Here is a 26,305-nt window from a genome sequence, read left to right as displayed (position 1 = left end):
ATCAATTCTGAAAACAGAAAAGCAAAAATCAGGAAGATTTTTGCTTTTCTGTTTTTTTTTTGTTTTGTTTTAACTTAGGCAGTAATTGAGCCATTTAGAAAAAATGACTCAACTGAGAGAGCTGTGTGAATGGAGGAAGGAGAACTGGAATAAAGACGAAGGGAAACATTGGGTGTAAACAGCTGCACTCAGAGAATGTGAGACATGAGTTGAACAGCAACACAGTGGAAGAAGAAATCCAAGGGTGGAGCCAGGTGGAGAGTTCCTGAGAGCCCCGAGTTAATGTTGAGATTTTTCCTCCAGGCAGAAATGTGGCCACAGATAAAGATATTCGAACAACCAAACAGGACGAGAAATAAATCAAGAAAACCTTGAGCCAAACATTTTTCTTTTTTGATCTTTTAACTCTTTTACATATCCGCAAGCACCAAATATTTATATGTTATATGTTGAAACAAAATTCAACATATAACAGAAAACATAAAAAATCACATTAAAAACAAAGTAGATAAAACTAGAATGCTGCCAGATTTTTAAAAATTAATAATACATCTGGTCTAAATACGGAAACACTAACATTAAAATTAACTTGCCATGCTTCTAAAGGTAACAGTAAATTTTAACTTTTCAAAAATATGATGCAAAACACGTTTAAAAAAACTTTAAATTTGGGTATATTAGACACCTTAACAACAGAGAAAGTATTCATTTAATCCACAATGGTGAGAACAATATATTTTCTTGGCAGAACGCTAGTATTAATATTAATATATTTTAATAAGAGCCTCAGCTCAATTGAAAACATCCTGATTTAGATGAAAACTCACTCTGCAAACTGTGACCAGATCTGGTTTCTCTCTGGATCAGTAATAAGTGATGTATCATTTAACTGATCAGACTGATTGATTGACCATCAGAGGAGTCGATTCAACTGAGCTGCGGGTCCTGATGTCCTCTGGTTGGACCTGGATCTGGACTGTCCCTGCTTTGACCTTCAGATGGAACCATTTTTTCCGCAGGACCTTTTGCTCTCTCAAGACTTTACATTCATACTTTCCACTGTCTCTCTTTGTGGGCCATGTCAGAATCAGACTGAGGTCTCCAATCTTCAGCAGGTCTGCATCCATCTTGGTTCTGGTTCTGTAGAACTGGTCCTGGTCTCTAGTCTGAACAGAACCATTCTGATACACATGGACACTTCTCACAGGTTCAGGTTCATAGCGCTTCCACTCCACTCTATCTCCTGCCAGCAGCTCAAGTGTTTCTTTGAATGGCAGCAGGACAGACTCCACCCCGTCCTCCACCTCCACCTCCACCTCATGATCTTTGACGTGTAGTTGAACTTGTTTCTCCATCAGGATTTCTCCATCGCTGCTGTAGACCCTGCAAGTATAGTCGTCACTGAATTCAGGACATCTCAGAGTCAGACTGAGATCCCCAGTCTTCACCGGGTCTTCATTCATCTTGGTTCTGCTTCTGTAGGCCAGGTTCTGTTCTGTAGGCTGATCAACACCATTCTCATACACGTGGACTATGCTATCTTGTCTGTCCTTCCACTCCACTGTAGCATCTTCAGGCAGATGAACTTTGGTCCTACAGGGCAGCAGGACAGACTCAATCCCTGATTCCACCTTCACCTGTTGGACTTTGACCTTCAGAGAGAAATATTTTACTCTCAGTAGTTCTTCCTCTCTCAGGAGTACACATTGATAATCTCCATTGTCTCTCTTTGTAGGACATCTCAGAGTCAGACTGAGGTCTCCAGTCTTCAGCAGGTCTACATCCATCTTGGTTCTGTTTCTGTAGAGCCGGCTCCATTTTCCAGGATGATCAGAACCGATCTGATACACATGGACCTTTATTGGTGGTTCAGGTTCATAGCGCTTCCACTCCACTCTATCTCCTGCCAGCAGCTCAAGTGTTTCTTTGAATGGCAGCAGGACAGACTCCACCCCATCCTCCACCTCCACCTCATGATCTTTGACCTCTAGCTGAATGTGTTTCTCCAACAGGATTTCTCCATCACTGCTGTAGACCCTGCAAGTATAGCCGTCACTGACTTCAGGATATTTCAGAGTCAGACTGAGATCTCCAGTGTTCAGTGGGTCTTCATTCATCTTGGTTCTGTTTCTGTAGTACAGGTCCTGTTCTCCAGGCTGATCAGAACCATTCTGATACACATGGACCACATCATTCTCTTTGTCCCTCCACTCCACTTTACCATTTCCTTCCAGATGCACTTTGGTTCTCCACGGCAGCAGGACAGACTCCGCCCCTGAATCCACCTCCACCTGTTGGACTTTGACCTCCAGCTGAACTTGTTTCATAATTTGGATGTTTCTTAACCAGCTGTGGACGCTGCAGGTGTAGACGTTATTGTCTTCATATGTAGGATGCCTCAGAGTCAGACTGAAGTCTCCAGTCTTCTGCAGATCTCTCTTCACTTTGGTTTTGTTTCTGTAGAGCTGATCTTGTTCTTGAGGCTGATCAGAACCATTCTGATACACATGGACCACCCTGTTGCCTGCATCCACCCATTTCACCTTTACGTCTTTAGGCAGGTGGCCCACCATTTTGCAGGGAAGCAGGACACACTCCTCCCCTGAAAGCACCTCCACCATCATCTTCTTCTCCATCTCCACCTTTAGTTCTGGTCTCAAACGATGACGAAAATAATATAATATAATACCTGCAGCAACAGTCAGAACCAGCACAAAGAGAACCAAGAGAGCTTTGGCCCAGGATGGAAACAGTTCTTTAACCAGCAGCTCTTCATCTCTAACTCTCCGTTCTCCCATGACATTCCTGACGGTGCAGCTGTAGGTTCCAGTGTCAGACGTCTGCAAGTTGGTCAGTTTCAGGCTAAGGTCTCCGGTCTCCAGAGCATCAGCCTTCATGGAGGTTCTGCCTGTGTAAAGCTGGTTCTGATCCATCAATTCATCTCCTGCCTCCTGAAGCTGGTGGACAATTGGAGGACTGAGGTCAGAGCGACTCCACTTCACTATGGGTCGGTCCAGTTCAAAAATTTCAAACTCACAGAACAGCAGAATGGACTGTCCTTCATACGTCTCCACAGCTGAGACCTGCAGGGACATGTGCAGGAGGATTCCAAGCACCATTATCATCATCTTCTTCCTCTGAGCTCAACCAGAACAAACTGAGAGACTTTTATCATCTCCCATAAGCTGGTCATCTTCACCGTGTCTCCAGGATTTAGTCGCTCTCAGAGTGTTACTAAGACAGATCAGTTCTGAGGAAAGGCGAGGATGTTTTGTTTCCTCATAGTTTGACACCTGAATGAAGTCAAGTCCACCTGAGCGAAGTGTTGCTGAACAGTGATTGGTTGTTTAGCTGATGAGTCATGGTTTCAGTGATAAACAGGTTATGCCTGTTGAGCAAACTGAAAGTTCCCTGATCTGGAGAGCACCTAAGACAGTGTAAACATCCAACAGAAATTTTAGTCATTGGACCAGAGGATCAGAAGAAAATTATAACTCAAAAATTGCAAACTGCATCTTTTAAACCTTCAAAACAAGTCAGAGGCCTGGGAATTCTTCTTGACTCTGAGCTTTCTTTTATTTTGCACATTAAACAAATAGTTAAAACAGAATTTTAGCATCTTAAAAATATAGCCAGAGTTCGCCTTATTCTCTCTCTCGCTAATAGTGAGACTCTAATGCATGCTTTTATTTCCACTCGTAAGGGGCGTGCTGTGGTGGTGCAGGGGGTTAGCACGCCCCACATTTGGAGGCCCTAGACCTGCGGACGTCGCGGGTTCGACTCCCGGTCCCGATGACCTTTGCCGCATGTCCTCCTTCAAAAATGGCGCTGGCTGCCTGCAGACGCAGCTCCCGTCGTGTGTGTGTTAATCTGTGTATAAAAATTTTTTGCTGTAACTGCGAAATAATTTCCCAGCTGGGATGAATAAAGTAATTCTTCTTATACGATAGGTTTTCTACTGCTAACCATGAGGGCTGCCTCTGCAAGTCATCTCTCTGGGTGCATCTACACCAGAATAAAAAAAATGTTTAAGTGTGCAGCCATATAGTATAATCTAAAATTTGGAAATCCCAGGTCACCACAACTTTTATTGTCTTGGGTTTTGTCACTGTTGGTTTACATATTTGTTTCACAAAATTAAAAATGATCAGAAAAAGATTAATATTGCAATTAAAGCTAATATCCTGGTGCATATTAGCTTTTTACCCCTCCAGGGGGTCTTTTGTGGGCTCTAGTGTCCCTTATATAACAGTAGGCTGACAGGAAACGGGGAAGGAGAGGGGGGAAGACTTTCGGCAAATGTCGTCGGGTCCGGGAGTCGAACCTGTGACGGCTGCGTCAAGGACTTAAGGCCTCCAAATATGGGTCGCGCTAACCCCTACGCCACCATGGCACGCCCGCATATTAGCTTTTAATATAAAACGGAACATGTTTTATGCCATTGCTTGCTAACCACACCCCCCGAGCCAAACATGTTTGATAAGATGTCAGGCAGACGCTGATCCTGTATTGACCTTTTATTATAAACCAAATTGGGTTCAGTCTGGCCTGTCAACACACACATGATGAATATGATGCAATTGGAGTGATGAGATGTTTATGGTTCAGATGATGAGACCGGTTGGTGAGAAATTTCAGAAATTAGTTACGTTTATCATTTCAAAACCATAGGTTGATTAGCAGCAACAGAAGTCAGACAATTACATAAAATTTATACATTTTCTTTAATACATTCTTGTAAAATGTTAAGCCATTCAGATAAATGTCTCCCACAGATTTGCTGTGCTCCTATGTGTCACGATTTAGTTCGACCACAAACCGGGACAAGGCCAGACTGTGAAGAACAGGTGTGCAGGGAGGATCATCATGGCTGACACTCCCTACATCCAGGACTTGTACTGGTCTAGGGTCAGAAAAGGGCAGCTAACATCTCTGCAGACCCCACAGATCCTGGACACCAACAGTTTAGACACTTACCCTTGGGTACGAATTTCTAAACAGAACATTTACACAAAGTTTGCCACTGTGATGTGACAGAGAAATAGATAGCAACTTAAAATCTAATTTTAGCCAAAACAGTTTGACAAATAACAATGGTTTTGTTTTTGGAAAGGTTGGCAAACTACGAACTAACCTGAAAATAAAAAAGATTATACATATTTTAATTGTGCATCATTTCTAACATGAGACAGTCATGCTACAGTCCAAGCACTTTGTGTCATTTTGTAAAGTCTGATATTGTGTTTGCTTCTGTTATTCCTCTTAGCTCCACACTGAAAAGAAAGTTCAACACATCTGCTGCACGTTACTGCAACATTTTATATTTGTTTTTCTAAGCTGATGACATTATTCTTTTTTAAATTTTGTTTTTATTTCTGTGTGTTGCATAATAAACAGGTATGAACTACAACTCAAAACCTGCAGGAACTTGAGAAGACCTGGGAGACTGAGTGACAAGTGAAGGCAGCAGCATCTCATTCAGCTCTGTGGTTGGTCTGGAGAAGAGGAGTCTTGTCAGAAATCTCTACAGCACACTACGACACATTGGCTGAACAGCCAAGTAGCAAAAAGTGGAGAAAGGAAAATATTTTATAACCCTTAGAAATGTTTCCACAAGTATCACCAATAAAAAACTGAATAAAGGCACTGATACCTAATGTTCCTTTTATCAAGTTAAAAACGCCATGTTCATTTTAAGTTTTCTCCATATTTCTAATAGAAATCAATCATTTATGCTCATGCTTGAGCAAAGATGAAAATCCATGGTTTCTTTCCTCTTCCCTGGTTCTTTTCATTCAAAAGGATACGTGCAAACAGAAAACCGTTTCTTACTCAACCCCATCGAGGCTGTTTATAACCAGGATCTTTTGTTTTGGCTTGTTCCCCTTTGTGTGCAGAACGAGGGGGAGTTCCTTCAACCTTGACCGAGTGCCTCAGCTTTGCATAGCAGTTATGAACAGATAAGAACAGATAACATTCTTCACGGGTATTGAACAGAAGTCCGCTGGTCATGTGTGGTCTTGTAACATTGTTTATGAATCAGCCTCAAAGAAAAGCATGTTGTCTGTGCATGACTTGGAAAATTATATAATGCAAAAAAAAAAAAAACAACACCGTGAATGGTTGAATCATTCGTTCTGCTCATTCATTAGTTAATGTTTTGCTCAGGGGACGCTGTTGCCAAACATCTTGACTGTTTCAGTGTCTTCTGCCCAAGTTCAGCAGGATTTCATTTATCATCATCCATCAACATTCTTCACCTTCATCTGTCCAGCGATCATCCACCAACAGCAAACTAAAGCAAAAGTCCCTCAGAACATCAACCCAAGGATCCACTCTCTCATTCTGGTGGATTCCAGGTCATGATTGAGAAAACATCATTATGAAAATGAAGAAACACACCATGCAGGTCAATACTTTCCTACGGCAGCTACAGCCAGTAGGGATCTACGAACCATAAAGGAGTTTCTTGAACTTTCTCAGCTGACTGCATTCGATGTGGAGGAATGGGGGTGACTGACGGACAGTGTACGCTCCCTCCAACCATTATCTCTAAGGCTTAGCCCAGACACTATCCAGAGAAAGCCCATCTCAATCATGATCCATATCACATAACTATAATGTAACTGTGGGATGGAACATAGGCAGTAAATTGAGAGCTTTGTTTTTCGGCTGAAGTTTTTTTCCCCCATCACAATGGACCTGAGTTGTACCCGCATTACTGCAGACAAAGCCTCAATCCATCTATCCATCTGCCCATCCATTTTGGCATCACTTGTAAAGCATGGGCTCAGACATGGAGGAGTTGGCACGAAGGAGCAGATGGCAAAATCATGTCTGAATGGATGAAACTGCATAGAACTTATTTTAGCTGAGAAAAGAATGCAAAGAAATATATACCCTGCTGTTGAGTTTTTCACATCATAACAACGCTTATCTAATAAGTGACCCCTCAGCGAGGAGGCATCACGCAGTCACCAAATAATCCCCTCGGAGCTGATATGAAATACAGCTTAACATTTTCTTCAGTCCAGATCAATTTGTCCTTGCGGCTCTATTGAGTGAAAACAGAGGGACGGAGCGCTGCAGAGTTGGTAAAGATGCTCAACAAACAGCCCTTGAGTGCACTCCCAGAAGAGGCAAGAGACTACACAGAGGAAGGCCATTTCTCAACAGGAAGCTTCAAGTAAAAATATTTTCATTGTCTGTCTCTTGAATCTGGCAATGCCCCAAAGAAAATATTTGAAAAGGAAACACAAAAGCAAAACTGCGGAAGAGTCCAAAGTCAAATCCCACAAAAGCTTCTCGGAGTCAGAAAACAGAGGACCAAATCCTTCATGCAGGATTCTGAATCAGGGTTTGTGTGTCACTTCTCACAGCAGTGGCTCATGTTGCAGCTGAATGTCAGTTTTTAACAGTCAGGCAAAGAAAGGATGATTTGAATAATGTTCTGTGTCAGCTCGTGCTCTGCTTGTTAACAGCACATTCTCATACACCCACACGCATGTTCAGAGAAGACATTCTGTGACATGCAAGCATGTGCAAACCATACATGAAGCTCAAATTCACAGTGACAAGCATGGATGCAAGCAAAGACAGAAAGAAAGTAGAATGAAAATACATTCTTCCGTATTTACAGATAAGGCAGAGTGCTTACTTTAAATGCATTGGAAACAGAGCTGTACAACTTTCTGAAATAACCTCAAATTACACAATGCTTGACTAAGAAAATAAAAATTACTGCAGTTTTTAGTTTTTTCTGATGCAAAAACTATACTTAAGCCCAAAATGATTCTTACCTTAGTGACATTTTGATTTTTTTAATTGCAAAGTTTGTTATTAATATGAGATATGAATCTGTCAGTAATCTTTATAAATAATGACTGGGAAAATCTTTATTAAGCTCATAATCCAGTCAGTCTTGTGATTAATGACCAGTTTCTTACATGTTCCAACCAGTTTTCTCATAATGTGTCTTTGCTGACAAGCTCCAGGTTCTTTTAGATTGTAAAGCCTCCGTGTCATCACCCTAATCTTTAACTCCCTTCACAGGTCTTCCATTAGATTTAAATGTTAATATTGCTCACAGTTAGATAAAACATGATGAGGCATTAGTAAACTCGATTATGTTATTAGTGTGAATGCTGTAGGCATTCATTAGTGTGAATGCTCCCTGGTGAGGTGTTCCGGGCACGTCCCACCGGGAGGAGGCCCCGGGGAAGACCCAGGACACGCTGGAGGGACTATGTCTCTCGGATGGCCTGGGAACGCCTTGGGATTCCCCCGGAAGAGCTGGAAGAAGTGGCCGGGGAGAGGGAAGTCTGGGCCTCCCCTCTGAAGCTGCTACCCCCGCGACCCGACCCTGGATAAGCGGAAGAAGATGGATGGATGATTTTATTTTAAAGCATTTTTTTATTTTGAACTGTTGATTTTATTTTCCAACCTTTTTTAGTTTGAAGTGTTAATTGCCTGAAAGACTTTAGATTTCAACTGGCCAGTATGGGGATTGAACCCATGACCTCAGCATTATTAGCACCACGCTCTGACCAGCTGAGCTAACTTACCTTAAAAATTATTAGTTTCCATGGATTTAAGAAAAACTTACATGATCTTACCACAACAAGATTTGAGAAAAGTGCTCATATTCTAATGCTTTTCAAAATCAACATGCGTAATATTTGATTTTCCAGCCTTTTTTTAATTTGAAGTGTTAATTGTCTGAAAGACTTTAGATTTCAATTGGCCAGTATGAATATTGAACTTAATTGCTTGTTAGGCTCAGCAGATATTGCTTCTACTTGTTGTTCAATGGGCTGATCTTACAGTATTTACAGCTTGCTGCATCGTCTTTTACCCACGCTTCTTAATATCTTCCAAACTCATCATCAATGCGTGCTCCCAACATGCCACAAACACTTCTGACATGCATAATGCGAAGGCACAGGTTTTCTTTTTTCTTCTTTTTTTATAAACACATTCCGAGAAATAACTAGTTGACAGACCCACCTGCACGCAAAAATATTTCACTGCACCAACTTTTACTAGTTTTGACATACATGGGCACTTATCTCAAGTGATAAAAGTGCTGTAATTTGCAACCAAATATCACACCATTTTCAAAGAAGAAAATGGCTCAATTTTCTACTTTTTGCATCAAGGCTGTTGCCAAAAAGCATTTGCAGCCCTTTGACTTTGTTGTACATTGATTCATGTGTTTATCTTGTGCCTTTGCAAAGGTATTAGTTTGTGCATTTTTTTGGAGATAAGGTTGGACAATGTTGTACTGTATAAACTTTAATGTGTTTGTATCTGACGTTATGCATGTGTCCAAAACTTTGCTATCAATATTCATTTCATACAAGTATTCTGATAAGAAATTACATTTACATCATCAACAGAGCAGGGCATTCATAACAAATATATATATATATATATGCTGGAGAACATATAGGCAGATACTTCTCTTACAACCAGTTCCAAGAACTCACATGGTGTGCTGCAGGGCTGTGTGCTGACGAAGAAGCACTGTAACAGTAAACTATGGCACAGAAAAGAAATGGAGCAGCAAAAAGCGAGCTTGCATCGCTGTTATATATTTAGTATGTCAAGCATTGGGCCCAGAGGCCAAAAATAATACCTCTGTCTCTCATGGGGAGCCATGGCAGGGAGGTCAAATGAGATGGAAGGAGGTATTTAAAGTCTAATATAAAGGAGGTCCAACAGTGCCGGAGAAGAATTTGTGGTGCTGCGCAGAGGCTCGCAGCGTGTAATCCCTGACACAGTTGGTGAGGCTCTGCTGACACGACATTCAGAAAGTCAAGACAGGGGAGCAAAGTGCTGATCTGTTCATTCACTTTGCCCCTGACAGATTAAGTTTAAAGGCATTCTGATGGGACCTCCTTTTGTAGTTTACTGTATGTGTTTTCCTTATGCTGTGAAATGAGCCGAGTGATGCAACCTTTCAACAAATTGTAGCTGAAAATGATCTGATCCTTAAACGCGTTTGTTTAAAATAAAAACTAACATCATGTTAATTCAGGTGTTACAAACTTTTTACAGTCAGAAGAAAATAAGGATTTAGGCTTTTTATATTAAGCAAACGTACAGAATCTTCCTGTTGAGTTCCTTGAGTGTTTAATTATTAATTTTCATTTCTGGTGAATTGATGATTTGCTTATCTAATGTTTGAAATTAATTTTCTTGTGTACTGTTTTCTGTGTGTCTTAGTTTGTTCTCTTAGGTCAGTATATTTTTTATCTCCTTGGTTTACAGTTTCCTTCTTTATAGTTTGGTTTCCACTGTGTCCATTGCTCCCCTTCCCTCAGTTCTCTTGCTCAGCAATCTCCCATCACAGGAGTGCCTCAGTTTCCTGATTAACTTACCTGAATTCAGAGTCATTCATTTACCTCTGTGTTTAAGTTCTGGTTTTTATTGTTCTGTACAAGTTCCTTCAGTTACTCTGCTGTTCTCCATGTCTTGCTCTTTCTGCATCAATCTGAGAAGGGTTAATAGGTTTCCAGATTATGTAAAGTTCATCATTCTACAAGGAGAGAAAATATTCACAAGAAAAAAATAAGGTTTTCCAATGATTCAGTTAAAGTCCAGACCAAAACCTGAATAAAATGCAGTGGAATCTAAAGAGACCAGTAGAAAAAGAAATCTTAATGAAATGGGTAAACATGTAAAATAAATCTTTAAACAACGTGGAACAAATCAGAATACAACATTTGAGAGGTATTGCTACTAAATGTGAGTGGTAAAGAGGGTTTTGTTTTTTAAATGGTTGCAGCAATTACAAATATATTGACTGTCATGGATTTAGCAAGTTTTCCTGCATTAAATATCTGCTTCGTCTTCCTTCACATTTTCTTTTTCTTTTTAGCATCTTTCATCTGACATCTTACTGATTTTGTCGTGTCACATCATAGCATTGACCCTGACTTGACCTCTGAGTTTCTACTATGGACTTATTATGAAGGAACAGAGTCACTCAATGGCAGCAGGAAGAAGCATCAGCTTAACCCTTTATGTGCCTTCAGCTATGAACATATGAAGCATGTAGAGTCTTCACTGGGGGGGAAACAATGTAAGATCAAGTCTCTGTTGAGCAATTTATCTCAGATCTGCTCTCGTTCACTTCAGTCGATAAGCAAACAGCATTAAAAATCAATGAGAAGACATCAGGCGAGATCATTGTTGGAGTAATCATTTGTTGAGAGCAGACATTGATAGAGTTGTCTTTTCCCTTGATTAGATGTGACCTATTTCCCCCCCCCCCTTCCCCCTTCCAGCACACACTTACAGTATAACCATAAAAGAAGAGTTTGCAATCAGGGGCATTCACACGAGTAGATACCCAGACCCACGACCCCCCACAATGACAGGGAGGCATGCAAGCTCAAACTGACACACACATCCACGCACTTCCACACACCAGCCAAGAAAACACAGTCACACACAGAAGAATGTGCATTTGATTAGGGGATGTGCATTTGCTAACCCACCCACACACAAGCACTGAAAAGCAACACACTGTAGATGCAGATAAGCCACGGCTAGCCACCACGAATCCTCTCACTCACATTGTGATACAATTTCGTGGTCCTCACACAGCTGAAAAATGCCATCCATCAAACCGCATTGTCCAAACCACCAGAGGATTTTCTCAATCTGAATTACATTTCCAAAGCTGTGAACATTAAAAACAATGAATCAAGTTCATTCTTTCCATTTTTATTTATGTACTAATAACACTTTGTCATGTTAATTTCCAGTTCTCTACACCTTTAGTGCCTTGCAGAATTATTCTTACACTTTAAACTTTTTTGCATTCTGTCAAATTGATTATATTTTATGTGGGTGTTATGTTTTTGTGTTAAGATAAACACAAAGAAATGCATTGTAACATGGAAGAAAAAAAACATCCGTCGTTTTGAAAAAAAAAACCTGCAACAATATATTAAATATGACAGTTTGGAAACTAAGTAGAAACATTTAAATATAAAACTCAATAAAACTGGTTGTGGAGTGAAGCTTAAAATAAAGAAAGTAATGCCGAACACAAAAAGAAATCAATAACAACCAAAACTTTAATTCCCATAAACTGCAATTAATCTACCAAACTATGAGTCCATCGAGACAAGTGATCATGAGAAACAGAATGCTGAGCTGTTCATATGGATTCACAGTCACTGTGACTAACAAATCAGATTCACTTTTATAGCAGCAGATGCCGGTAATTGCTGTATCCTGACTGGAGCGCAGAGACAGGTCACTGTTCCAATCAGCCGTGCCTGTGGGAGGATAGAAGTAACAGCAGAGGTGGAATGTGAGGGCAAGTGTGGCCACCAATCCAGGACAAGGCCGCTCACATGTTAATTGGCTGACAAGAAAAATGAAAATCAAAGTGAGCAGAGCTTAAAAAAGGGAGAGGTGACACAGTGGGCTATTACTTTAAGAGCTGGAAAGCATGTTAATTAGGAGCTTCATTTACTGTTTTCTCTCATATGTCTGAATATTGTCTATTCAACCCGAGCAGACATCAAGTTTTGGGTCTCCATATAAGCAAGTTGTAGGAGACTCAATCAACGTGGTCCATGGACAGGCTTAGCAAATGATTCAGAACAAAATGTAACTATGTTTTTATGTCACGGAAAAACTAACAAAATCTACTCAGAATAGGGCTTGAAGAATTTGGAAATCTCTAAAGGCTTAAAAACAGCATAAAATAAGAAAATCTGTTTTAGCTATGTGACTAAATTTAAATTTAGATCCCTAATCGTGGAACGGATAATTTCAGTAATTAAGGGCCAGTGTCCTCTATATTTTATGCTTCCCAGCTTCAACACATCTAATTTAATATTTGTTAGAAATACATTATTTGAGAAACAAATTCAGAAATTTGAAAGGTGTGTTTAAGCACAGCCAAAACTAAAACTGACCAGAAATCCCCACATTAGCCTAGTGGAATAATTTTACTATATGTTATATAATAAACAGTTGAAACATTCTGCAAATTCTTCTCAATATGTTGATTAAGAATCAAGATTCTGGTGTTTCACATTATGTCAATAATGCATTTTCTTGATTTTTTTGGAGTTGACATTGATTTGCTATGTGACATAACTAAGTTATGATTCTTGTAGTTTCCAAATGACGGCAGTGTGACTAAAGGAATTACATTGAAAAGCAGTGAAAGACTTGGAACCATGATCCTAACCATAAGCTCTTTGGTCAGCTGGTAGGTTTTGCAAATGATGAGGTTTACCAGTTGGAGCAAAGAACTGCTTATCCATTTATTTTAATGGGATTCATCAGCAGCTCCAGTTTCAGGACCATGGACAGCAATAATGAGAGTAATTTCATTTGGTTGCTTTCTGCCTTCACTAGGATTGGTAATCTTAACTAGCGACAAGTCTGTATGAATTACTAGTTGCAGCTCATGCAACTTATAAAGTATACTTGTCCATTAAAGTCTGTTAGCACCACTGTGGTTTGTTAATGGGGTTAGATTATGGGCTTAGTTCAACCTCTCCCATGCTTCAAACTGTATTTGAGAGTCCAAATTGTGTTATTATTACACTGAGTGGCGCATTCAAGTGGACTGGTCGGCGGTGTGACAGACTCATATTGTGACTTCAGTCTGCCCCGCTGCTGCACCATCAAGTGTTGAAAGACTCGTCTAAATGATGAATGATAGTTGTGAGCAAGCACATGTGAGAAAAGCAGGGGAGCGTTTCACCAACCTTTACTCTCACTGAGTGATGCTGGCCGGCTGCCAACACTTACATTCTGACTGTCAGCGCTGGATGTGGGGAATCCGTCTCCTGCGGCCTCAGAGAAACCACTGCAACTGTAATGGATGATGTCTGGAAGTGACAAGAGCCAGATTACTGTTGGCAGATGTGCAATACAAAGAAATAAGCAAGAGTGATGGTTGCATTTTGTGGCGGTCACACTTTTGATGCTCGGTTTTGTACTGAACAAAACTGTACAGCTGCTCATTTCACCATAAGGGGTAAAGTCTCTTCTGGTTCAAACTTGCATGTTAGTTATTTTAGAAATTCTGACTGAGTGGAAAATTTTAAGATGGATGTCTTAATCTGTTTTCAACACTGTGCAAACTCTCTTCCATCCTTCTCTGTATGTCAAACATAAATACATTTGTGGTTTCCACAAGCGTATTATTAAAAAGCTATTCCATAAAAACAAATAACATTAAATAAGATTAAGTATGATACCATTTCACACTTCATAATGATCAACAGAAGCCAACATTGGTCACCTTCACTAAATATACATTTATTAGGTTTCATCAAGATAAGAAGACAACTATCTCCACAAGAATGGAACATTTATTTTAATGTGACAACTCTGCAAGAAATTTTTTGTTTTTAAAATGATATTTTTTGTTCTGTACAAGAACAAAAATTAAGGAATTGGGCTTGAAACAGGTGATAATCACAGAGTTTGATGGAACTAAATTGACAGAGTGAGTAATCGTCAACATCCATCCATCCTGTGTTTCCACTAATCCAAGCTCGCATGGGCTGGTCCATCTCTTGAGTAGTACTTTTGTGAAATGTATTAATCTTGTGATCTAAAAAACGAAATAAGAGGGACAAAGCAGGTCCTATGGATAAAGCACAAAAATTGAATAAGATATACACAAAATATATTTTTTTCAAATGTATGTGTAATCCTGGTGTAAATTTTAACCTCCATTCCCTCATTCTCCTTAAATCTGTACGATTATCACATAATGTGCTGAACTATAGGAGCCAACTACTGTGAGCCAAAAAGGAGGTGAAAAAACCCGTTGGTGTGAGATAAAACTGCGGAATTGGTGAGTGTTTCTGTGTGTGACTTAGCGTTAGCTGTTTGTGTAGCTGCTAAATTACTGACTATGTAAACCCATTTGATGAACAATAAGGTGCCTTAAATATTTATTGAGCACTTGTTTAGATTAGGTTTTTACATTTCATGTCAACTTTTTATATAATTTATATGGTACATATTTATTGGATTTTTTTTCATGGATGTAAATTATATTGAATTTTATATTTATTGAAAATGCATATTGACTGAAAATGATTTAGAGTTATTTATAGTGCAAAGAGTGCCATTGAATTTGTGTGCACACTAGAATGTGTTGATTATATATATATATATATATATATATATATATATATATATATATATATATATATATATATATATATATATATATATATAATAGTCCTGTTTTATTATTCAGGCCAGGTTTGATGGCGAGCCAAAAGTCCAGGCCTAGAGCCCAAGGACAGATTGCACTTTTGGTGCTTGAAGACGTCTGCTTCTCCTGCCAGGCTGGTAGGAGGCTCCTTGCAGCCAACAAACAATTTTGTACCCACTCTGATCTGACTTTTGTCAGCCCAGGACCTGCACCAAGCACTTTATAATTACCTTGCTTGGGACCTTTAATCAACCCAGCTTGGGGTGGATGAACTAAAGGGTGTGGGCTCATCAATTGTGGAACTGTGGGATTGATTGATTGATTGATTGTGTTTTTTTTGTTTTGTTCTCTTTTGCGCAATTTAAATGGCCATTTGGATGTTTCCACTGCTGTTGTAAATATGTGTATATTTTTTCACACTATGAATACAAAGCACTTGCAACTGCAAATGTCTAGTCTGTCTGCTCCTTCATGAGTCATATATACCTTCTGAGAAACTAGCCCATTGACCTTATTGGTCACAATCCATTTACATTGATTGAAAATATAGTATACTGTTATCTCTACAGATATGCTACTTATGTTTTCCTGGTGTTTACTGAATATTTTTTATTTTAAACATTGTAGTAGGTGGATGATGTCTTTAAAATCCCTTGTCCTGGAGCAGAACTCGATACATTATAATAGTTTAAAATAATTAAAGGAATACTAAGATAATATATTATGATAATTAAGTATAAGTATTCAAATAAATAATTATAAAAGTATCTAAATTTAATTTATTTTTATATATTTTCCAACTCAATTGAAATTTGTCCCAAGTTTTTGTCAACACCGTCAGACATAAAAAGAATGTAAAGAAAAAAAAAAAATCAGGCATTATTGGGGGCAACAGAACTTCTGAGGACCCCAGGACCACTTCGTTTCTCTTCTTTTGCTAAGAGGGCTAAGCAGCTCTAGTTAGCTTATGTTATTCTTTAGTTTTTTTCGTCCGTTTTATTCCTAAGTTTTTCGTCACAACCATGATGTGTCAACACCATAACTGCCAATTTACAAAACTTTGAAATATTGCGAACTAAATGCTTAATTTTAGTATGCTGTAAAGATTTCATGGACCTGATGAGCTACAACATGGCCTTCAGAATAGCATCATATAAATTGAGGTAGTTTGGCATTTTGTCCATCAGAGTTTTTAACTGACAGTGTGACTCTTTCAGTGATAATGTTGACAAATCTCACTGAAGTGTGCTGTTAATTCATTTAATGTAATTTACATAAATGGCATTAATTCACATGTGTCAAGTATTTCTTTTCACTCACTAGTTTGTCACCATCTTCAGTTCTGCGTCAACTCCGTCAGATGGACTTTATGTTTTTTGTTTTAAATATTTCTTTTGTTTCTTGAGAAGCATTTGAATGTAAAACTGAGTAAAAAATATCACTAATGGGGTCATTAAAAAATAATTTTATATTTATTTTTGTCAGATGGTGATGACAAAGTTCTGGGTCAGGTCCATTAAAAATTTAATTTTCAAAACAATGTTTCAACTTTGAGCCTGCACCTTAGCATCTTTACATTTCCAAAATATTATTTGTCATATTTGTATACATAAGCTTGAGAAATATTTTTTAAAAAATTGGGGAAAATTCAAACCCATTTTGTCCCACTTCTCAAGAATCACTGTCATATATGATATGTAACCATACTCTATTTATAAGGTAAATATGGCCTTCCATTCCTCACTCTTGCAAAAACAGTAAAACTCAATTGCAATTATTTTAAATCCCTATGTTTGGGTGCTTAACACCTCTGTTCATCTTTGATTTTTTTTCTTTATTATTATAGGCAGCAATTAACCTAAAGCTCAATTTATCCAGCTGTGGGAGAAAACTGGTATACCTGGAGAGAACCTGTACATATGGAGGAAGAACTCGACACACAAAGGCCAAAGACGAGATTAAAAGAGGTAACAGTTTGAGGGAACATTATTAATCAGCATGCAACCTAAATTTAGTTAATTTAGCTAATTTAAATAGACATAATTAATAATAATTAAAAAAAATCAACCCAGGCTGGTGTAGAAAAAAGGTTAGCAGATTTCATTTAAGTCTTGTCACACATTTTAATTAGTTTCAACATGACTTATTTTATTCTGATTAAAAATCTGTCAATTGCAGTCATATTCAGGCTCAAATCCACTTTCATACTCTCCAAATGATCCCTTTATTATCTACAGCCGCTTGTAAGTACGAGCACTGAGCAGAAGGTACTGGACACCCGAGCCAGGTCATCACTCCATTAGAAGGTCAACACATATGACAAAGAGCCATTCATGCACAGACTCGCATCCAATGACTATTAGATGATACCATTAACCTAACATGCTGTGGGAGGAAAATCCAACACATTCCCACCGAGAGCACACAAATGAATAACCTTCTGGTTGCGCGGTGTGTATGTAAACAGACTAAACAAAAGAGCAATCATAAACAACCAAATTATAAAATACTCTCCAGTTAAAAAAATCCAGAAATTGCATTGAATCTTCACCTAAATTCAATCCTGTCACTGCTTGTCATCTGTTTAAAGATCAAGCAATTTCAAATTCTTTTTAAAATAGAAACAAAGCAACTATAAAATGGTTACACGTCTTGTTTTAAAAAGAAAATATATTTTAGTTTATAGGTTTAGCTCCATTTTATTTGTGTTTTAATTGAACAACTGCAATTCCATGATAAAACTAGTCAATAGAAATCTTTCAGTCCATCTTCTTATTTACAACACATAGATTCACCGTGACATGCTTAATAAGCAACTCCACAGAAAAACCAAACATTTCACAGTCTTGATTTCAAGCCTTTCCTCCGTTTGTCTTTGTTCTTTGGAATTGAGTAAAAGAGGATAAGGAAGAGCAAAAACAAACAAAGAGAAACCAGCTTATATTTGATGATATAAATCTTTGAAAGACTTAATGATCCATTCAGTAACAGTTCGGTTGTATAATAACAAACCTCCAGGCAAAACCACCCATTTTCTACATTCATTCCAGATTACTGTGTGCATACAGAACTGTATTTTCCACAGGTCAGCTCATCGATTGATACAGCAAAGCAAGGCAGTTTGAAAATGTTGACAGTTCTTCATCCTTCCCTTCGTATAATAGCCTCAGAGTGCAGTCCGGCTGCAACATGGGCCATTAGCTAAAGAATGTTGAACATAACCATAGTGGTTGTGCCTGGCCAGCCAAATCAAATAACTGCTTTTACAAGCACCGCTTCACAACACTCTTTTGCTTTCAGGCCCGCTGCCAAGCTTATGTTGATTTTCCAGGAGCCTTGAGAACGGAGCTACGTTAGCCTTGATTTACACCGTCTTATTGGAATTCCTTTACGAGCAAGTGGCGCATACGAAGAAAGGATGGATTCCTTAAGAAGGGGTGCTTGACTGATAAGGGCCCATTTGTGATGGGGATCGAGCAGGGTCTGGCGATGAATCACTGTGATATGAGGGAGGGAAACTGTAAAAAGGAGTCAGAATGGAGCGTTATGCAAAGGCTGGAGAGGTGATATCCTGCAGAAAGCCCTGGAGGGTATGAACAAGGGGGTGTGGAGCTGTGACAGGATGGAGGCAAAGTTAAAGGAATGTAAAGCAGCCCAACGTCTGCATACCGGAAAACACTGCAGTTAAATTTCATTTAATTAATTCTATTAATTTAACAAATATTTGTTGCTAAAATATAATTGCAATTACTGCAGTCATCTTCTCATAGTTTGTTTAAGAAAAACAAATTCACAGCTAACCGCTATTATGCTTAAAATAAGAATTACTGCACAAATACTCCTGTGTCAGACTATTACCTAGTTGTGAATAATTGATCATTTCCTTCTTTAAGAGCACAAATTATCTGCCAAACTGGTATGGGGAAAGCTTTGCAAGTTAAAAGAAACAAAAAATTAACAAGCTTGTCATTAAAGAAATCTATTGGCTGATTGTGTCATGTGACCTGAGTCAAGCAGTCATACCAATCAAGAAGCGTTCCTTCCTTGTTCCTTCCTGACAAGCCACTTCCATTTTGCTATTTACTATGTCTTTGTTTTGCTGTTGCAGTCATTTTGTGTTTGTACTCACCATGCATTACTTTGTCCCTTTCTCATGAATATTTTCCACTCACCTGAAGGATGTTAAGTGTCGGCTCAGAAATGGTGATTTCAAACTTTGCCATTTTACACTTTTGCAGTTTTAGTCATTTTGTAAAAATCTTTTTAGGGTGAAAACTGCCTCTTGACAGCACATTTCTTATTAGCCATGGAAGACTTTGTGCTACATCATAGACGTTTGTAGCTGTCCAGCAAACATTTGAGAGCTGCTTGCCAGCAATTGATTGATCCCTTCCTCAAAGATTTTGCACATCTAGTAGATGTTTTCTACTAGCAATTTATCTAATTTTATTTGATCATTTTTCCTTTGCTACTTATGCTTTTCTAATTTTGTTTTGCATTCAGCTTTTTTTTTGTTACAAACTGAGGCTGCCTGCCACTGGACATCTTTTACTGATCATGAATCAGTTCATATTTACCTCACATATTTTGAACCCACCTAGCAAATGTTTCAGCACCACTTACCACAAGATACTTTGTAGCTTGTGGTAAGTGGTGCGCACTAATTTTCTACACTTGACTTTTTGTACTGACCCTAATGGAAATCGTGTTCCAGTCATTAAGTCTTTAACCTGTACCAATAATTTTGTACTTTTACAGTTTTATCATTTCATACTTTTCTTCTTTGGGTTAGAAAAGGAGCGATTTGCTATGGGGTGGCTTGTAATGACCTCTGACATTTTAGGAAAATAGCTGACAATTTGCTCCCACCTGGCAACCATTTCTCACCTGCCTTACAAATATCTTGTAGACACAATAATAATCTGTCTGTCAATGCATGTCAAGTGTGTAGATGTTTATTTCCTCCATTTGTTTGTCTGATTGTATGTTTGGAGTTTCAAATGCATTGTTTTATCATTTTGTTTTCAACAATATGTTTCTCCATAACTCACTAAAGTCACCAGCCCAGAGAAATATAAATACACATTATGGTAAGTGCATGAGCACAACACAGTAAATAAATCAGGATGAAAGAGTAGGGTATAAAATGGTTTGTGTATTGAAATGATAATAGGAAAGGAAAAAATGGTAATGTAAGGGTATGAAATGGTGATGCAGTAACTGTGAGCCAGTCTTTGACAAACTTCTACACAAAGCTTAACATCTGCTGCTTGTTGATCCAACCGGGCCGCTTGAATAGTTCTGATGAGTGATTCTGTGTGTGGCGTCTGACTCGGCTAATAAGATCCACTTTCCAGTTAGTGCTGTAGTTTGTGTTCGATCTTTTTCCAGATCTTGTTTTCCGCCTACACAAACTTCTCTTCCATTCTGTAAGCTGACACTTTAGAAAAAGATTCTGTTTTAATACAACTTTTTGTACAGGACGCCTCTCAGCCTGCACAATTATGCTGTTCGATTTGCTTTGGAAGTCTGAACTCAAATCTGGACATGATGTTGAGTTTGTTGTAATTGCACAGAGGACGACCAGTGGGATTCGCTAACTGCTAGGGTCAGAGACAGGGCTAACTATTGTTAGCAATAGTCGATAATGTGTTTCTCTCCATTTCAAAGCACCAGAGAAACATGTTTAAAATTGAAAGTGCATCACTTTTTATCTCACAAATGTGCTATAAAAATTTGTATTACAATATTACAAATGATTATAATATTTTAGCAGCTTACACTACCCTGAAGCCATATGAAATTTAAATATGGAACAGGGTTCAACACGAGTAGCAAGTGCTTGAAGTGTATACACAAGCTTGATTGACAGCATTAAGACACTCCTCTTGCCTCTGATTGTTTGGAAACTGCATTTCTGCAGATGGTAGTAGAACCACGTTGTTTTTTTTCCACAGGTTATCTGTTTTATATTATAATGTCAGGATATTATGACAGTTTTAACAAATATGTAAAAAACACATTTTTACTGCAGCTTTACGGATTTTTCCTTGTAATGTTGATGATTTTCTACACATCTTATAAAAACGGAACATTTAACAGTAGAATGTTGCATCAAATCAATAAAGTAACAGCTTTATAGCAGGAAAAAATAAAAACTTAAGTTTAATTCCTGCTCCAAGGTTGTTGTTTTCATAATAAAAGAAAATAGCTACTTCTAATGCGAGAAACTAACTTCATCAGAACGCTTATTCTAATTTATTGAATAAGACTGCATACAATTTTCAGTTGTAGAGCATCCTGTGGATCTTTCCCCTTCCCCACCCAACCCTGAATGGATAAGCAGGAATAGACAAAGGATGAATGGAAATATAGGCGATAAAGTTAAGAAAAACATTTTCAAATGATGGTATAACAATAATACATAAAGCAGGGGTGTTTTGACTTTTTTTAAACAGAACATTTTTGTGAAGAATATTATACTTACTAAAGTTGTGCAAAATGGTATATATGTGCAAACAATATTATACATATTTAAACAAAGTATTTTTAAATTAGTATTTGGTATTCAATAATGCATCAATAAATATGAGCCTAAGCATTAGATAAGGACATTTGTTTTGCACTTGAAAATTTGTAATTCTCAAGTGTTCACATATTCTGAATTAAACATCATTTTGCATTTTGTTGATCAGAACCTGTTATGTCTCAACATATTTTCCAGTTTCTTTTTGCTGAATTAAAAATGCACACCGCTCCTTGGAGAAAAGAAAACAAGTGTCGCCTCAAAGCTTTTAAATATTAAATTGGCTTTTCTTTAACCTGTTGTTGCAAGGAAATGTGTGGAACTGTAAATTTATGACCATAATATCATAAAATGGTTATGCTACCAGTTTTTACACTCAGACATCAGAAGTTGATCTGATCTTCAGAGGAGCTCAATGAGGAACACAATGTAGGACATCAGGTAGATGACTGTTTAAAGTTTCCTACAAAATAAATGTATTATTTACAGTGCAATGCTCACTGTTTGCCAAAAGTTATCATAGAGAGTTTTTAAAACTTTGAATGTGAATTATTTTTCTAGCATGCTGCCATTTCTTCTTTTTGTAGCTTATATTGTAATAAATAAAACATCTCAAGAAGAAGAAGAAGGAATTAACTCCACGTTTGAAGTTTTGCCAATCCAATTAATCTCACAAATGTTGTTCCTTTTCATTCAGCTGGAGTCCAGTTTACATAAGTCCTATTTACTGGCATCCGGCCAGAAACTGTCACCGCTCGAACAAAACACCTCCTATCTATCATTACCATTCATATCAAAGTTAGTACTCATCCTAAAAGACAGTCTTAGGAAATTAATTTCTTTTTTTTGTCATAATGTTTTCTGATGAGCAAATCCAAGAGTGCTACAAACACAATAATGTATAATTTGTATATATTAAAAAAAGGACATAAGTGGGTCTAGAAAGCTAAATTCCTTCAGTACTCGGAGCCAGCTCCTCCAAGCCTCAGGAATTAGATGCCAACTTATAAATGTTGTCTGCCCTCTCCAGTTTGGGGGTCGTTCTTTGCTTCTAGCAGCAGTTTGTTGGTGACATCTTCATGAAGATGTTGTCATGACGTGGATCACAAGCAAAAGCCTGAGGTCCTGAAGGCAATCAACTGAAATGAGCTTCTTCCAGAAGGAAGCTGAGCGATAAGGACATGAGCTCAGGAAGAACTGCTGTCCCTTTGCATCCATAGGAGTCAGCTGGAGGGCTTTTTTATCGCAATGCCTATCAGACGCTTGGATGACTGAGACTTCTGGACCTTAACTCACTGGTGATGCAACCAATCTGTCCATACAAGTCCTTTAGAGGCACCAGGACGAGCTGGAGAGCCAAAGTTTTCCATCTGAACTTGTTACTCCGGCAACTGGATCTTGGAAAAGTGGAAGAGATGGATGGAAGGAATCAAATGAAATACCATGAAAATCACCTTAACTTTGCTGCATGTGTAGAGCATTTTTACATGCTGTAAACATTTCTCAATAATTCTCCTGTCATTTTAAACTTTTTCCACTTTTCTCCCTTTCTCTTTTTTCTGTGTTCATTAAATTAGAAAAAATAAACAAAACACAAAGCAATTTCGAATAAAGTATTCCATATCTATAAAGTGGAGCATCATGGCAAAAGCCGTAATGTTCCACTTGTGAAAGTGAATATGTTGGACCTCACCTTGACCTTTGACATTCAGACAGCAATTCTGAGTCACTGCCAGATCGGACACATTAAAAAATTCTCAATAACAAAAATATCTCAAAATAACAAGGACAAAGCAACTTTGGAATCTCCTGAATATTATTAATCAAGCGTCCTTATTGCTTGTACATCTAATCACAGTGAATTTAGCGAGAGAAGTCTTTCCTTTTTTAACAGGCTATGTTCACATTTTGTCTGCTTGTTGAAAAAACCTCCAGACTGGCTGCACACTGTAGTGAGTTCACACTAAGCCTGCCTGAGATGAGAAAAGTGCCATCAGGAGTCCACTGGTGACTTTCCCTTCCAGACTTCCTGGGGAGAGGGGAAGTCCTTAATCCAAGTGTGCACTTCCATGCTGACAGCTCATTGTGATTCTTCCTCATTCCCTTTGGAGGTTTTCCAGCCGTGGGAAGAACAGCGAGTGGACTCGGACTGTGCTGAAAGGATTACATATCTCCTGAAAGGGCTGGGCTGGATGAACCTGTCTTGAATTAAAGCTGTAATAATACATTTGATTGTGATTGCCTTTCAGAACACCTACATTTAGAACAAGCCGTAGCACTGGTGGAGTAATAGACAGCAAAAGGTTCCCAGTCGAGATTTTGATTCTAGATGTTAAAAAAAAAAAAAAAAAAAAAAAAAAAACATTGTAAGTTTTTAGCCCCATTTTCAGTGGAGATTCTAGGTGTCACAAAATGGAGAGGAAGAAGAACAAATGAAACAACATCAAGGAAAACAGTCCAATGGAATACTAAACTTTTAATCGAAAGAATGACCAAGATTAAATCCTAAGAAAACCAAAACAAACTGAGGGATTTACAAAAGTACAAAGATACAGCAAAGCGGTAAATGTTTAGTGTTTGAACTTTTAAAATATACAGTTTTTAGAGGATATCTCAAGTATTTGCAGATACACCTGGATGATGGATGGCATTTTAAAATGGTCCTGCAGACACTTTTAATGTTTTCCAATTAACCAAATACTTCTCGAGCTGTGCCCAAGAGTATTTTCTTACATTTGGTGGAGGTATAAAATGTTAGGGTTTATTTCTTGTTTTTATTTAGTACTCACCCCCAGACAGCTGTAAAACGGGGGTCATTTGAAGTCCTGGATTTAGCAACTAAATGCCTATGAAGTACTGCTCTAAATTAGGTTAAGGTTGATTAAGACACATGACATGCACCACAGAACATGTCTTCTCTGTTATAACATGTAAAAACAACTTGAAAATCTTTGTGTAATGAAATTGATCAGCATTTTGCCCTTCAGTGCTGCTCCATAAGTCTTTTTCTGGAAACTGAAAGCAAACTGTTGGCTCTGCGTCTGACTCCTCCTGGCTGACTGCCTTTGTCTCCAGTGCTGCCTCATCGCTCTTCCCTTACTGATCCTGAAGTTTCAGGCTTTACAGCTTGGCCTAATTAATAGCTCGCTGCCAAATATTGTCATCAGGAGGAAACCAATAGCTGCTGTCAGTCCTTAAACGCAGGAAAACCAACCGTACTTAGAGAAGTTCTAAACTGCAGTCTCTGCATTTCTGATATTGTGGATTTCATTTTGTCTCGCTGATTTTTATTTTAATTTATCACTGTTGGCACTGAGTGACAAGGTAATTTTAATTTGAGAGGTAACGTAATTGAGATTTGCCTGAGTCAGATCCAGCACAGTGCAGCCAAAAGCAGTAATGTAAAAAGTTCAGCAGGAATAACTTCTTTATTACTTTAAACTCTGTGGTAAAGAACGTAATAATCCTCAAAGTCATCTCACTCTGTCTGGGACTACAAGTCAATGAATATGATGCTGCCTTTAATTTTGCAGAAATATTCTGTCTGCTGAATTTTCCTGACAGCCATGAACTAAGATAAACAAGTTTTCCTGAGGGGTTACTAGTCTTATGTATACAACTAAAGACTCTGTTCATTTAGTTTAACTCAAATGTTACTCGAGACCTAAAACATCAGAATAGACCAGAAAAATGTTTATAACAATTTGAATATAAACTGCGCCAAAACATTTTTAGTACTTGGCAGCATGACCATCGCTTTGGGCATGACTCATCTTTCTGTAGAAATACAGCAAAGCCCAAAATCATTCACACACCCTGAAGATTTAGATTTAAAGTCACCTTCTCCGGCCCCCCCAGAGTCCTAAATTGTATCTGATAGAGAATTTATTTAGAGAAGTTTCAGGGCGATGCCAAGGACAACCTCAAAGACTTGGAACTAATTGGAAGTAATGAATGTTATAAAATACCGTGTGAAAAAAGGCAAAATGATGATCAGCAATTATCAGGACAGTTTGATAATCCTTTATTTATTGGAAAATAAGGCGTTTCCAATAAATACAGAGAAATAATTTATTACTAAACGATAGTCCTTGTATTTTGTCGTCTTATCCTTTGGGAGATGAGTTTCAGGAACTTGCTTGGAGAACAAAACACATTAAATCAAAGCCTGCAGAGGCAAGAGCTGGTGACCAGGTGGAAGTTGGTTGTCTCTAACATGTCCGTCTATCCGTCCATTCATCCATTCATCTGGAAGAAGCTGCAGTATCCACAGGTGCTTCTGTTCCCCAAGTAAAGGATGTTTTATCTGTTTGTAGATAATTGTCTCACAACTAACAACTTTTACCTTTGCTGCAGTGACACCTTTATTCACTTACTTTTGACATTTGATCTAAAGGGAAACAGTTTAATGAAAAATGTTTAGTTAACCCAGCCAGGATTTAAATGCACCACAGAGATGCTCACCATTTTGTCACCATGCCACCCAGCTTTATGACAATGTTTCTAAGGCAAACACCAATGACCTTTTTGCTTAGAATTTCCTTTAATAATCTCAATAGACACCA

The 26,305-nt window shown here is 38.2% G+C and overlaps 1 protein-coding gene across 1 annotated transcript; it reads right to left on the bottom strand.

Moving 5' to 3' along the window:
• Nucleotides 1-381: 381 nt before the first annotated feature.
• On the bottom strand, nucleotides 382-3,272 carry LOC102225860. Its single transcript, XM_005796619.2, has one exon. The coding sequence runs from the start codon at nucleotides 3,126-3,128 to the stop codon at nucleotides 894-896; it is 2,235 nt and encodes a 744-aa protein (XP_005796676.2). The 5' UTR covers nucleotides 3,129-3,272; the 3' UTR covers nucleotides 382-893.
• Nucleotides 3,273-26,305: the final 23,033 nt, after the last annotated feature.

Source organism: Xiphophorus maculatus, chromosome 6, assembly GCF_002775205.1.
Source record: "Xiphophorus maculatus strain JP 163 A chromosome 6, X_maculatus-5.0-male, whole genome shotgun sequence".
NCBI classification, from domain to species: Eukaryota; Metazoa; Chordata; class Actinopteri; order Cyprinodontiformes; family Poeciliidae; genus Xiphophorus; species Xiphophorus maculatus.
The sequence above is the reverse complement of the archived record's forward strand: the minus strand, read 5'-3'. Positions and strand labels throughout refer to the sequence as shown.